This window comes from Rhinoderma darwinii, chromosome 3 (assembly GCF_050947455.1).
Source record: "Rhinoderma darwinii isolate aRhiDar2 chromosome 3, aRhiDar2.hap1, whole genome shotgun sequence".
Taxonomy (NCBI): domain Eukaryota; kingdom Metazoa; phylum Chordata; class Amphibia; order Anura; family Rhinodermatidae; genus Rhinoderma; species Rhinoderma darwinii.
This window is the reverse complement of record NC_134689.1, coordinates 186,847,363-186,862,677: the sequence shown is the minus strand read 5'-3', so window position 1 is coordinate 186,862,677 and position 15,315 is coordinate 186,847,363. Positions and strand designations below refer to the sequence as shown.

The 15,315-nt window shown below is 38.7% G+C and overlaps 1 protein-coding gene across 3 annotated transcripts in view; it reads left to right on the top strand.

The window, feature by feature from the left end:
* FAM3C (FAM3 metabolism regulating signaling molecule C) overlaps positions 1-15,315 on the top strand; it is a 69,889-nt gene that overhangs the window by 37,334 nt on the left and 17,240 nt on the right. For all 3 annotated transcript variants that reach the window (XM_075855048.1, XM_075855050.1, XM_075855049.1), the window contains 5 exons: positions 862-894; positions 11,637-11,760; positions 11,936-11,994; positions 12,827-12,877; positions 14,364-14,448. In XM_075855048.1, coding sequence (XP_075711163.1) covers positions 862-894; positions 11,637-11,760; positions 11,936-11,994; positions 12,827-12,877; positions 14,364-14,448 — 352 coding nt within the window. The remainder of the gene's footprint in view (positions 1-861; positions 895-11,636; positions 11,761-11,935; positions 11,995-12,826; positions 12,878-14,363; positions 14,449-15,315) is intronic.

Here is a 15,315-nt window from a genome sequence, read left to right as displayed (position 1 = left end):
GGAGTCTCAAACCATTTTTCACGGACCCGAGTCACCCGCTAAAGTGAATGGGTCCGTGAAGACTATCGGGTGCCACTCGGATGCTGTCAAAAACGGCCCAAATGGCACAACGGTTGTGTGCATGAGGCGTATTGCTTTCATTTTCCAGATTAGTTTAATTCCATAATTTTTATTATGAGCAGTCAAATCAATGAAAATGTGAAAGGCTATAAATATAACGTTATTTAACTCGCAGGGTGAATGCAGTAAAAAAAATAAATCTAAAAACTCTGGAATTGCTATTTTTTGGTCACCTTAGTTCCCCAAAAAAAAGTAATAAAAAAAGATCAAAAAGGCAAATGTACCCCCAAATTGTACCAATAAAAATAGCAGCTCGTCCCGCAAAAATAAGCCATCACACACCCCCATCGCTGCATTCTGAGAGCCATAACTTTTTTTTTTAATTGTTTTTTCTAACCCAATGTTGTCCATTATGACAGTGAGAAACATGATGGGGGTTAATTACTATTAATGTGTGAGGCACATGGAGGTTCAAAATCCATCACACCTCGTGCCTCACGTCAGACAATGGAGGAACTTCTTTTTTTTTTAATTATTATTGTCGGCAAAGTATTGTTTTGGTGTCGAGTATCGCAATACTACATGAAGTATCGGTATCTAAGTCCAAATTCTAGTCTCAATACAGTAAAAAAGGTGTCCGTGCAAATTAGATTAATAAGGCAAAAGGGAAACCTAATTTGTATGCAACACACAGGGCGCACTTCAGGCAAGTTAATTCTAGTTGTCAGTTTGTCAGTAATCTATATCGTTTATTCCTCTACTATGTTCCTAATGGTTGTTGTGTTTTTTCCCTTCTTTTAGCCAGGTCACAGCTAGACATTATTGCACATCCTAGTAAGTAAAAAGTTCAATAATTTTTCACCTTCAGTACATATAATGGATGTTTGTACATTTGTTATTCTTGTATAAAGGAACCATGCCGTGAACTTCATTTAGTACAGCGGTAGGAAAGACCACTAAGCCACTTACTGTGCTTTACACATTTAAAACAAAAACCCTACTGGAACGTTAAAGGCTATGGACCCCTTTCACATGGAAAAATTATTTTTATATATAGTGGTTACCTGGCGTTACCAAATAAAGTTGCACTAAGTTTCAGACTGCAACCTTTACTCCTTTCCAGACCCCCTCATATTCAGTTTGCACTTGCTCCTAGTTTCAGACTTCTCATGTAGGCATCTCCCTCCTGTTGATAGATGCTAGATGTGAGTTCTGTGAATCCAGGATGCTGCTATCTTGACTAGCACTCATGTATCAGCACAGCTTGATTCCTGTACTGATTTCTCCTTTTTGACTGTAAAACAGCCCTTGTGTAATCTCCCCCTCTCGTTGTCATGAGTGCTCTCTTCTCTATTTACATTATGAAACCGTACAGCCTGTCTTATTCTGCTTGTAAGCGGAACTTGGGTACATAAATGTTATGTGAAAGTGGGTTGTGTTTTTAAAAAAAATAATAATGCCATGTTGGCGTTTGAGGCTCCGGCAGGATATGTCCGTTTTGCTTTCAAAATAATGGAAGCCTCAACTGACTCCATTATAATTAAATAATGGAGGCACCGTTGTGAATGGAAGCCACGATGCATATGTGTACAGGAAAGAATAATTTTAAGCCAGTATGTGACTATAAGGACCACTGTCGCTTTCTCGTGGCGTATCTTGTGCAAAACCATCAGTCAGGGGTAGAAGAGGAAATTCAAAGGAGATTTCCATATTCCATGGTTAAAGGTGGTATTACACGTGGCCGTGTAAACTATCGCCATTCAACGAGACAGCTCGATGATCGGCGCTCAATGCTCCTTTCACAAGGAGCTAGTATGGGGACGAGCGCTCGTTACTCCGATCGCTCGTTACTCCGATCGCTCGTCCCCATACATTTTTATCATGTCGGCAGTACGTCTCCCTGTTTACACAGGGAGATGTGCTGCCGCCAACGACAATTGTTTTGTTTTAAATGCCGAAACGATCAGCCGATGAACAAGTGTTTGCCCTTTCATCGGCTGATCATTGCCCTGTTTACACAGGGCAATTATCGAGAATGATCATTCTGTAAAGGAACAAAGGAACGGGGAGTGGGAAAAGTAGTGTGTTACATCAATGTTAAAAATAAAAAATACTTTATTGAATAATTATTAAAAAGGCAAAAGGCAGCCTGATCTGCACAAAGAAAACAAACTTCGATCTAGTAATATAACTGCCTGACAGGCAGAACACTAAGGGTATGTTCACACGGCCTATTTACGGACGTAATTCGGGCGTTTTTGCCCCGAATTACGTCTGAAAATAGCGCCTCAATAGCGCTGACAAACATCTGCCCATTGAAAGCAATGGGCAGACGTTTGTCTGTTCACACGAGGCGTATATTTACGCGCCGCTGTCAAATGACGGCGCGTAAATAGACGCCCGCGTCAAAGAAGTGACCTGTCACTTCTTTGGCCGTAATTGGAGCCGCTATTCATTGACTCCAATGAATAGCAGCGCTAATTACGGCCGTAATTGACGCGGCGTTCAAGCGCCTGCACATGCCGGTACGGCTGAAATTACGGGGATGTTTTCAGGCTGAAACATCCCCGTAATTTCAGCCGTTACGGACCCCCGCCGTGTGAACATACCCTTACAGTTACGTGGGATTGGAGATCACTGCTGAGGCACACTACCTGTGTGGCCGCCTGCCCGTCAATGTGGCTGATCAGTTATTCCTCCCTGTAGTTGTTCTCACATAGCAAGTTACAGCTCTGCTATGCCGAGCTATGTTTGAGCTGTGAATACACTCAAACAGTTGATCGCGGCTCACTTACTCTCTACCCTTCTCATGTGTATGTGACTGACTCTGGCAGCATAGTCTGCACAAAGAGAACACACTCTTTCCTGTAGAATTGTCCTCACGTAGCAGTTACAACTCTGCTATGCCGAGCTATGTTTGAGCTGTGAATACACTCAAACAGCTGATCGCGGCTCACCTTCTCTCAACCCTTCCCATGTGTATGTGACTGACTTCGGCAGCCTTATCTGCACAAAGTAAACACACCTCGATTTAGTGATACAACTGCCTGACAGGCAGAATACTAATGGTTACGTGGGACTGGAGATCACTGTGTGAGCACACTATCTGATCAGTTACTCCTCCTGCAGAGTTATCCTCACGGAGCAGTTACAGCTCTGCTATGTCAAGCTTATACATAGAGGACTAGCTAGCACGCAACAGTCTCAACTCTGCTGTGCCGTGTCTACTTGCATGGGACACATGCACATACAACCCATATGGTTGTATTGATGCAGGGATTTCTCCACCGCAGGGCTTTAATTACAGCCCGTTGGAGGAACCTTTAGTGTCATATGCAGGTTGACTGTCTCGTCATTGATACTGAGGGGGACAGCCATTTGCTAATAATTAACACTTTAATCTCTGGATCAGGGACTATTGCAGAGCCTCCTCGCATATACACAGGGGGAGGCTAGACACATATATCTTTAATAAAACGAAGCAATTAATTTAGACATAATATTGTCTCAGTGTGCCAATCTAGGGGACTTTGGCACAACGTCATCATTTTTTCATCTAACATTGTTTTTAATAATTATTCAATAAAGTATTTTTTAACATTGATGTAACACACTACTTTTCCCACTCCCCGTTCCTTTGTTCATATATCGATAATTGGTGGTGTACACCTAGTGTGAATTACTCCAACATATTATATATAAAATTGTAAGAGGGTAATACCTATCTAAATATATCATTCTGTAAAGGGCCTTTTAGAAAGTACATCTACTTCCAAAGTGCATGTTCTCGGTTGTATTGAAAAGTACAGATCTGCTTTTAAGTTCTCTCTGGTAGCAAAGAGATTTATCTGGGGCAAACTAGATGAAGAAAGTTCTCTTTATTCAGAGACCATTCTCCTGGATTTAATCATCGCCTGCTGATATAATTTGTCACCTTGTTTTCTGTGCCTTTCAGGTGAATTGCTGAAAGGGACAGTACGTTCCCTTTCTGCCTAGTTAAATTTTTTTGAGCTGATGACTAAAGTTTCGAAGACCTGGTTCCTCTTTGACGTAGAAATGCAACGGTCATCGTGTTGTCTGACAGTACACTTACAAGTTGATTTTTATGGAGGAGAGATACCAATTTTAGGATCTCCTAGACTGCACAAAATCTCTGAAAGTATAAGATTTGCATCCTAGCCGCTTTGGCTTGCATCCGTCTGAATTGTTAGGGCTGGGAAATGGTGCCAGACCACTTCAGTCTGCAGGTTTGTCCCTTTACACCACCATGACTGATGTTTTTACTGCTGACAACTTTTTTTTCCTGGAGTCTAGAAAAGTTTGTTTCCTGTTCCAAGTAAACAGGATCCAACTTTGAGTCCGTCTCGAAAGGAATTGACTCCAGGATACCAACTAAATGCTGGCCGTCATTTGTCATAGTAGACTCATGGCTGTTCTGATTGAGCATGTCGTCTTTGATTTAAAAACTGACGTTCTTGTTTAAGTTCCTCCTGGGTTTTTTTTTTATGGGAAGAAAAAAAGTTTGAGCTGTGAATATTAGTAGAACTCCTAGAAATTTTATTTTTCTGGTCGGTATCCACTTCAATTTTTGGTAGTTTACTATCCAACCTAGATGAATAAGAAATTTAATTGTGAGATCTACCTGATTGTGTAGAACCGTCACTGAATCCGCAATCAGTAAGAAATTGTCTAGGTATGGAACTATCAATACCTCTTTCCTGATTCCTGCTACCACTTCCACCACGAGTTTTATTAACACTCTTGGTGCCAAGGAATTGTAGGTGTAATATTTGATTTTGAGCTATTTTTATGGCAAACCTTAGAAACCTCTGAGAAAAGATGTTGATTTGTACATGGTAATAAGCATCTCTTAGATCTAAGGTGCACATATCCGCCCCTCGATTTAGTAAAGGCATGGCAGGTTTTAAGAATTCCATCTTGAAGTGGCTGTATCTGTTGAGGAACTTCATATTGATAATGGTCTGGTAAGACCCATTTGTTTTTTTTCCACCAGCAATAGGGATGAGTACTGGCCTTTCCCTTTCTGAGTCGTAGGTACTGAAACCACTACGCTTGCCTTGAGTAATGTCTGAATGCCTTCCATCATTTTTGAAGCCAGAAACTTTAAAGAGGCTCTGTCGCCACATTATTAGTGCCCTATCCCCTACATAATCTGATCGGCGCTTTACTGTAGATAAGTGTTTTTTATTTTGAAAAACGATCATTTTTGAGCAAGTTATGAGCAATTTCAGATTTATGTTAATTACTTTCTTAATGCCCAACTGGGCGTGTTTTTACTTTTTACCAAGTGGGCATTGTAAAGAGAAGTGTATGACGCTGACCAATCAGCGTCATACACTTCTCATCGTTCCCACCAAGCTTCTTTCACTGCACAGACACATTCATGTCCATTTCTACTCAGCACAGGGTGATCTCGCTGTGCTGTCACATACACCCACATTAAATTTACTGAAGTGTCTTGAGAGTGAACAGACATAGCCTCCAGCCAGGACGCGATGTCTATTCACACTCCCGACACTTCGGTAAAGTTTGCGCGGGACTTACACAGCACAGCGTGATCACTTGAGCTGACGCTGTGCTGTCATTCACAACGCTATGATTAAGTCCCACAAAACTTTACCAAAGTGTCGGGAGTGTGAATAGACATCGCGTCCTGGCTGGAGGCAATGTCTATTCACTCTCAAGACGGCAGACAGCATGCTCTGCTGAGTATGAATGGAGAGAAGTGTATGACGCTGATTGGTCAGCGTCATACACTTCTCTTTACAATGCCCACTTGGTCAAAAGTTAAAAACCGCCCAGTTGGGCATTAAGAAACTAATTAGCATAAATCTAAAATTGCTTATAACTTGCTCAAAAATTGATCGTTTTTCAAAATAAAAAACACTTATCTAAATTACAGCGCCAGTCAGATTATTTTGGAGATGGGGCACTTATAATGTGGTGACAGAGCCTCTTTAAAAGCTATTTAGTGACGAGAATTTGTGGAGGAAAATATTGAAAGATGTCCAGGACGCATCTGTTCTGGGTTATCTTTTCCCATTCTTCTGAGAATCCCATCAATCTTCTCCTTACTCTGGTATCCGTGTTTAGTCTTCGATTTGTTAGAAGAAATCTCTTCTTCTGTCCCCCTTCGGATAACTCCAACGTCTTCTCTGATTATCTAGGCCCACAATATTGGCGCTTCTTTTTTGGACTTTTTTCTTTTGAAATATCTTTCTTTTTATCTGCAGCTTTCTGTATAATTTTATTATTTTAAGCCCAAATACATATTCACTGCTGAAATTTATAGAACATTATTTATTTTTTGAGTATATTCTGACCAGGAAATCATCCAAAGGAATCTTCTTGCTGAGTTTTTCTGGACTCCTTCCCTTTGTCGTGAAAATTACGGATTCTGCCAAAGCATCCGCTAAGAAACCCAGTGGCTGATCTTAGTAGAGGGATAGAGTATAAGCACTGCTTATCAACCAAAAATTAGTTCTATGGACCCAGTGGCAAAAAAATGAATCACTGGAATAGGGTAGACACTAGTATTTAATAAATAACTTTTATTGAGTATACTTTAAAATCAACAAAAATGGTGACTTAAAGTTCACATATAAATAAATTTATGAGGTCCCTAGACCATGGAATATGCTCGTATTCAAGATTAACACAATGGTGGATGTGTTTAGAAGTAGAGAGCTTAAAGGGGTTGTCCACTTTCTGAAAACTGATGACCTATCCACCAGATAGGTCATCCGTATATGATTGGTGTGTGTCTGACATCCGGACCCCACATGATCCACAACTCCGGCTGCTTCCGTGCACCGGATGTTTGGAACTGGATGCAGTAGTTGGAGCCGGTAGGAGATGGCTCCGACCACTGCATAGCTGCTGTTTGACAGAGCTGCAGCTCTGCTCCTATTCACTTGAATAGGAGCAGAGCTGCAATACTGCAGCTCGGCTGCTATTCTTTGACCAGAGCCATCAGGCGGATCTGTGCGGGGGTCGGACACTAACCGATCATATACTGATGACCTATCCAGTGGAAAAGGATTCTGGGATTATCCACCACTATTGTCTTCCGTAAATGTCCAGGCCTTTTGGAGTTCACAAGATTTTCTTCAAGAATGTACCAAACTGTTGATTTGGCCACTCCTAACATTAGTGCTATCTCTCTGATGGATTTCTTATTTTTTTTTTCAGCCTAACGATGGTCTGTTTCACTTGCATTGAGAGCTCCTTTAACCTCATGTTGTGGGTTCACAGCAACCGCTTCCAAATGCAATCAACTCCAGACCTTTTACCGGCTTAATTGATGATGGGTTAACGAGGGAAAAGTTAATGCAGCCCATTAAATAGCTTTTGAGTTAATTGTCCAATTACTTTTTGTCCCTTGAAAAAAAGGCAGCTACATATTAAAGAGCTGTAAGTCCTAAACCCTTCCTCAAATTAGGATGTGAATATCCTCAAATCAAAGCTAAGAGTCTGCACGTTAAGCCCATATTGATTATATAACTGTATATTCAATATGTTTTGGTAAACCGCTATAATGCCAAAACTTGTCACTGTCCAAATAATTCTGGACCGAACTGGTACATCATCCTATGTTACCAGTCTACAAATGGATGAATTGTGTAGGTTATATGGGAAAAAATAAAAACTTTTTCAGAATTGACTCATAAAAAAAAATAATACATACAAAATAAGTAAATTGATTTGACTATAAAAAAAATAAAGTTTACGTGCATAGGTGTTCCAGATAGTGGGCCTAGGAAGAATGTTGTAGGGGATCTATTAACCCCTTAATGACCAAGCTCTTTGGGCCTTTATGACCAAACCAGGTTTTTCAAATCTCCAATAGTTTTACATATTCAAGTAATTCTGACATTGATTTTTTTTTCGTCACATGTTGTACTTTGTTTTAGTGGTAAAAGGAGACTGATACGATTTGCATAAATTATTAAAAAATACAAAAATTAATAATTTCGTAAAAATTTAAATTTTTCCCTATTTTGAACTGTAATAAGTCACATATGTACATACATACGGTACACGGTTTTATTAAATATACATTTCGATCTCTTTCCTTTATCTGGGCAGCACTTTTGAAAAAAACAAATATTTTTTAGAAATTCAGAAGATTTCAAAATTTATAAAATTATTATTAAATTTGTAGGTACATTTTTGGTTTCCTTCACCAAGCCAAGATTTCAGAGGCTCATAGGTGTCAGAATGATGGAAACCCCCATAAATGACCCCAGTTTGAAAACTACACCCCTTAAGGTATTTATTAAGGGCTGTTATAAGTATTTTGAGCCCACCGTTTTTTTTTGTAAGAATTCATGCAAAGCAGGTGTAAAAAAAATATCATTTCACTTTTTTCACAAATGTGTCATTTTGAAGACCGATTTCTTTGTAAAGCGAACATTAGAATGAAGAAACAGACCCCAAAATCTCTCACCCTGTTTCTCCTGTGTTCAGGAATATCCTTATTGTGACCCCAACCTGCCTACTGAACACACGGCTGGGCCTAAAATGGAGGGAGCGCTCTTTGGTTTTAGGGCACAATTGAAGGGATTCCGGGCCCTTTCTATGCTTGTAGAGGCCTTGAACTGACCGAATGATAGAAACCCCCAAGAAATGATCCATTCCTAAAACTACACACCGTAAACTATTAATTTAGGGGTGTAGTGAGCTTCCTGACCACTATGTTCTCATAAGAGAGGCATGTCCTGAAAAATGAATTTGCCTGTTATATGAGTGTCTTGCTAACAAAGCAGTTGTCCCACATTTGTGTCACACTGATGCCGTTGTGAACAGCATTCTGGTCTGATATGTAATACATTGTAGTGGGAAAAATCAACTGTTCTGGAGTGAAGGGCAATATATAAAATAAAATGGAGGAAAATGTATCCAACTATGTGGAAACTAGAGTTTGTTCTCGAGATAAAAAAAAACACCTGTAGGGCTGTCATGACAAGTATTTTTTTTTTTTATAGTGACTGGTCAGTGGTCATATAACGTTTTTTAGCCCCATCACCTACAGGATATATAAAGGCTAAGTGTCCAAAATCCGCTATAGGAACACTAAATTATAACTAGTCCCCAAAATAATGTCCGTATTTCTAAAAGTATTGTCGGGTGTAAAAGATCCAGTAAAAAACAGAATTAAACTGTAATAAAGCCCTTGGTGTATTGGTATGGAATAGCTGGATTATTAGAGATCCTCCAAATAAAAAAAGATCATGCCCATTTCACGATACAGTAAAATAAATTGAGCTTTGTGTGGCAGGACAAAGTCATTACAGCTCATCTTACATTTTGAAAAAAAAAAAAAAGATTTTGCCATTTCAGTGACAACATAGGGCCGCATTTTTAAAACGTATACCCCTTACGCTTTTTTTCTAGGAGTGTAGTACGTATTTAGACCCTATATTTCTTTTGCCGGAAATAATGGAAAGCAGGTAGATATGCAGAAATTATTGGCAGACGTGTCTCTCTTTTTTTTTTTTTATAGAGGTGTTTTTTTTGTTTTTTTTTAATTAGCAGTACGTTTGGTGGAGAAAAGTGCCTCAATATTAAGTGGGCCTTTTCTGCTGTGCTTCAAGGTATTCATCTAGGGGTAGAATGGTATTTATTTTTTTTATTTCATTTGGTGCTTTTATTGGGATGTCATGATTGTGCTGAAGAAGTGCCAGGAGGTTTTTATGGCCCTCTTTTTACTTCCTATAAGATTTCAACTTCCAAGGTATTCATCTAGGGGTATATTGAGAAATTATTATTTTTTTTTCTTCATTTGTTTGTTTTTTTTAAGATGTCAATTGGGGCAAAATTTGAAATTACATAATTGTTGGAAATAAAATAAATTTTAGAAAATAAATACCCAGACGATAGTTAAAACAGAAAAGGAATATAGTTAAAATCCAACAGAGGTGTGGTATGTACGAAAGCACTATCCAATGCAGAGGCCAGGTTTAGAGGGGCAGTTTTCACAGAAGTGAGTAGTGTCCTTCCTAATGCCCCTCATCGAGCACACATAACATCTGTTTTTGGGGCCTTCTTTTTTTGAAAGTCCATGGACAATTCTTGAGCCTCCTATTTGTTGCCTGCCCCTTCCTGGTCTCCAAAAATCAGGGTCGTAATAATTTTTTTTCTTGAATTTAAAGAAAAGTTTCCCTATGGCCTTCACTTTTATAGAGAACAAAAGCATTGTACATAACCAATTGAGTCAGGTACACAGCCATTTTCTTATGCCAGATCCTGAATTTTCTGAGAGCTTTGTAGGGCTGAAGAACCTGGTCCGAAAGATCCACTCCTCCCATGAACTGGTTATAGTCTTGGATACACACACACACACACACATACACATACACATACACACACACACACACACACACAGCCAGGCTTGGGAGGCTGCTCTGTGGTTCCTCGGACTTGTGTGTGTGTGTGTGTGTGTGTGTGTGTGTCAATACAAGGACATCACGCTTGTTATATTTGACCAGCAGCAAACAGCCCTGTCTGGATACACTTTCACATACTTTGTACAGCTTCACCCGATACCTAGCCCTTTTGTTGGGCAGGTACTGGAGGAAGTGTAGCCTGAGATGTACCAGGGATTCGTCCACTGCTATACATTTCTGTGGGGTGTAAACGTCACTAGATTTATTATTGTAGTGGTTTATCGCTAGATATCAAAAAGGTCACCTCATCTCGACTGTCTGACTTTGTACAGAATAAGGCCTCTTCAGCATTCGTTTTATGATTTCATAAAACGTAGATTTTATTTTATAGAGCGCTTACTCCCTAAACCTCTAACCCTAACTAGCCATACCTAATACTCTAAATCTAAATTATTTTCAGCTAGCACGGACCCTACGTAACCGTACACCACGTACACCCTAACAAGCTAATCTGATACTATCCCTAACTAATTCACTATCTCTGTCGCTAACTAACAAACGTTTTATTATATTTTTTTAAATATTTTTTACAAGAACAAAAACAGAAAAAAAAGAACACGGCGAAACCCACAAAAAGGGATTTCGCACACCGGTCTGGCTGACTTGACGGATCCAGTGATGACTGACAGTAGGCAGTGAGCGGGGATGCTGATGAGGCTCTGACATGGGGTTGCTGATGGGGCACAGGGATGGGCTGATCAGCACAGGAGGGTACTGATCGGCCACTGGGGGGGGGGGGTATTTTTATTATTTTTTATTTAATTTTGCTTCTGCTTTCTTCACACTCCGGCTCTGATCTCCTCTCAACACCTACAGAGAAGATCAGAGACGTAGGCAAAAAGTCACTGTCTACGTCACTGAACTGTGATTGGTCTGTCTTGCACTGACCGATCAATCATGTGATTGGTCCCCTGTCGGCTTGTTGTGTTGCTATGCTGTCTGACAGAAGTTTGCAGTGACCGTTTTTATGCATCTCGTACATGTACATAGGGTAATGCGCTAACCGGCCGCATTCCCCCACGTACATGTATGTGAAAATGCGGGAAGGGGTTGAAGTGAACATCAAGCAAATTGTGAACACTTTTTTTTCTTCTTTTTTTCATTCAGCTACTAAGGCACCAAGATACAGATGTGGTATTTCAAAAATTTGTCCGGAGAAACACTTTGCCTTTAAGATTTCAAGTGGAGCAGCCAATGTTGTCGGCCCCAAAATTTGTATGGATGATATTGTGTAAGAATAACTTTTTTTTCATTCAAATTAATATGTTGCATGTCGCCTGAGAATAATTATGTTAAAAATATACACATTCTTTTGCATCACTTGTTTGGCTGCATAAAACGTATGCGTACACATGTTTCCTAGAACAAAGTTAACATGTTGCTGCCTCCTTATTTTTTCTTTGTAGTTTGATGAGTGGTGTAAAGAACAATGTTGGACGTGGAATAAACACTGCTTTGCTAAATGGTAGGTTTTTTCCCCCATCTTTTTTTCCTCCTACAATTGGTTAGCCTACATCAGGAGTGGCAAAATGTCTTATGGATGGGATATCATTTTTGAGGGGTTTAAAGAGGCTCTGTCAACACATTATAAGTGTCATATCTCCTACATAATGTGATCGGCGCTGTAATGTAGGTAACATCAGTGGTTTTTATTGTGAAAAACTATCATTTTTGAGCAAGTTATGAGCAATTTTAGATTTATGCTAATTCGTTTCTATCACTGCACAGCGTGATTGTGCACAGCGTGATTGTGCAGTGAAGGAAGCTGGGCTGGACCAATGAGAAGTGTATGGCGCTGATTGGTCAACATCATACACTTCTCTTCACAACGTCCAGTTGATAAAAAGTAAAAACACGCCCAGTTGCCTATTAAGAAACGAATTAGCATGAATCTAAAATTTATCATAACTTACTCAAAAATGACAGAGCCTCTTTAACGCTGACTTAAATGATCACAAATTTTTGAACAAACCTTTCATAACTCAATAGTGCAAGCGAATATAAAAAAACGTTTTAATATATCTTATAAAAAAATGCCTTTCTCCACTTATCAAGCTTTCCCCTCTGTAACTGATCACTCTCTTACCGGTATAGATATCTGTGATTCCAAGTGTAGTAAGCCTGTATTTAAACTATAATCAAAAAATGTCTCTTCTGTTTTGTGAAATGTTCGATTTGAAGATAAAAATTTAGGCTTTTTAATTTTTTTTCTTCTTAGCATTTTTAAACTTTGAATTTTTATTTTCTTGACCTTTTGCATATGCATGCGTTTTAATATGACCATTTATAATTTTTAGGGAAAACTGGAGAAGTGGTTGAAACAAAGTATTATGACCTGTGGGGTGGAGGTAAGGATTGGATTTTCTTTTTTTTTTCTTCTATAACCTGAAACCTAAATACTAAGTAAGCCATTAGTTTTGGCTTAAGAAAGGATCAAGCTAGTCTGAAGCCTTGCCCGTTTTAAAGTTGTATCATCAATGATGTTTTCCCTGTGTTATAACTGGTCATTAATTGAATATTGTTTTTTATACAATCCTATTTATTATTGAAATCAATCATATTATTCTTGTAATGACCAGTTGTCTTATAGGGCAAGGCAGACACAGAACATATTTCTACTGTAACCCTCAGCTCAAGAAAGAACAAAAGAATAAATAAATGTAAAATTAAAGCAACTGTTTAGGAACAAAAGTTCCTTCTCCCAGTATGAAATATATGTAATTAAAGAGGCTCTGTCACCAGATTCTCAAATCCCTATCGCCTATTGCATGTGATCGGCGCTGCAATGTAGATAACAGTAAAGTTTTTTGTTTTTTTTTAAAAAAACAACGTTCATTTTTGGCCAAGTTATGAGCTATTTTATATATATATATATATATATATATATATATATATATATATGCAAATGAGCTTAGAAATGGACAACTGCGCGTGTTTTTTTTCGTATGTAAACGAAATCTCGTTTACCTCGTAATCTCGCGAGATTACGCGTGGCTTGCTGGAATCTCACAGAAAAGATTCAGAAGTGTCAGGATTCTGAATACACATGACGTCCAGGCTGGATTTCATGTGTTTTATTTATCAGGACACTTGTGTATGTGGCTGCACATCGTTCTAGTAAGAACACTATGTGCTGTGTAAATGAATGGAGAGGAGTGTATGACGCTGATTGGTCAGCGTCAATACACGTAAACACGCCCAGTTAAAAACACAATACACGCCCAGTTGGACATACGAAAAAAAACACGCCCAGTTGTCCATTTCAAAGCTCATTTGCATATATATAAAATAGCTCATAACTTGGCCAAAAATGAAAGTTTTTAAAAAAAAAAACAAAAAACTTTACGGTTATCTACATTGCAGCGCTGATCACATGCAATAGGCGATGGGGATTTGAGAATCTGGAGACAGAGCCTCTTTAAGTGAAACAACCATGGGAAAACAGCGCCCAGAGTATTCCAAATAAGGACTCCAAAAAAGTCCCATATGTCCTTAAAAAACAAAAGGGTGGACACTGGGTATGTTCACAAGTGCAGGATTTGCAAATGCATAGGGTGAAATATGCATCAATAATATCTACATATAACCCAAGCGGATTTGGTCACTGATTCGTTACAGATTTTCTGCAAACAGTCTGCAGCGTGTGGACACCGCCTAAGGCAAACCTCCGCAATTGACTACACACTTATCACACATATATGAATAACTGACCATGCCCACATACAATAGGTTGTATTGTAGATATTCGTGTTAACTGTATGAGTATAATCCTAAAGCAAAAAACCCTTTAATGAAGTCTTTAAATCTTAAATTTTTGTATTGTACAATTTCTAGATGTAGCCCCCTTTATTGAATTTCTTAAGAAGATTCCAGATGGGACAATAGTTTGTATGGCCACCTATGACGACGGAGCAACAAAGTAAGTGAACGATGTTAACCCCCTTAAGGACGCAGCCTTGTTTGGGCCTTAAGGCTAAGAGCCCATTTTTCAAATCTGACATATTTAACTTTATGTGGTAATAACTTGGGAATGCTTAAACCTATCCAAGCAACTCTGAGATTGTTTTCTCGTGACACATTGGGCTTTATGTTAGTGGTAAAATTTGATCGATATATTCAGTGTTTATTTGTGAAAAATTGCAAAATTTAGAGAAAATTTAGAAAAAATAGCGTTTTTCTGAATTTAAACGCATCTGCTTGTAAAACAGATGGTTATACCACCCAAAATAGTTACTAGTTCACATTTCCCATATGTCAACTTTAGATTGGCATCGTTTTTTTGAACATTCTCTTACTTTTCTTGAGCGTTACAAGGCTTGGAACATAAACAGCAATTTCTCATATTTTTAAGAAAATGTCAAAAGCCTTTTTATTTATTTTTTAAGGTACCTGTTCAGTTCTGAAGTGGCTTTCAGGGGCCTATGAATTAGAAACCCCCCATAAAACACCCCATTTTAAAAACTAGACCCCTCAAAGTATTCAAAACAGCATTTAGAAAGTTTTTTATTTAACCCTTTAGGCATTTCACAGGAATGAAAGCATAGTGGAGGTGAAATTTGCAAATTTCATTTTTCTTGCTGTATTTCTATTTAAAAAAAAAAAAAAAATCGGTAACACAGAAGGTTTTACCAGAGAAACACTACTAAATATGTATTGTCCAGATTCTGCAGTTTTTAGAAATATCCCACATGTGTCTCTAGTGTGCTCGTGGACCAAAGCACAGGCCTCAGAAGCAAAGAAGCACCTAGTGCATTTTGGGGCCTCTTTTTTATAAGAATATATTATA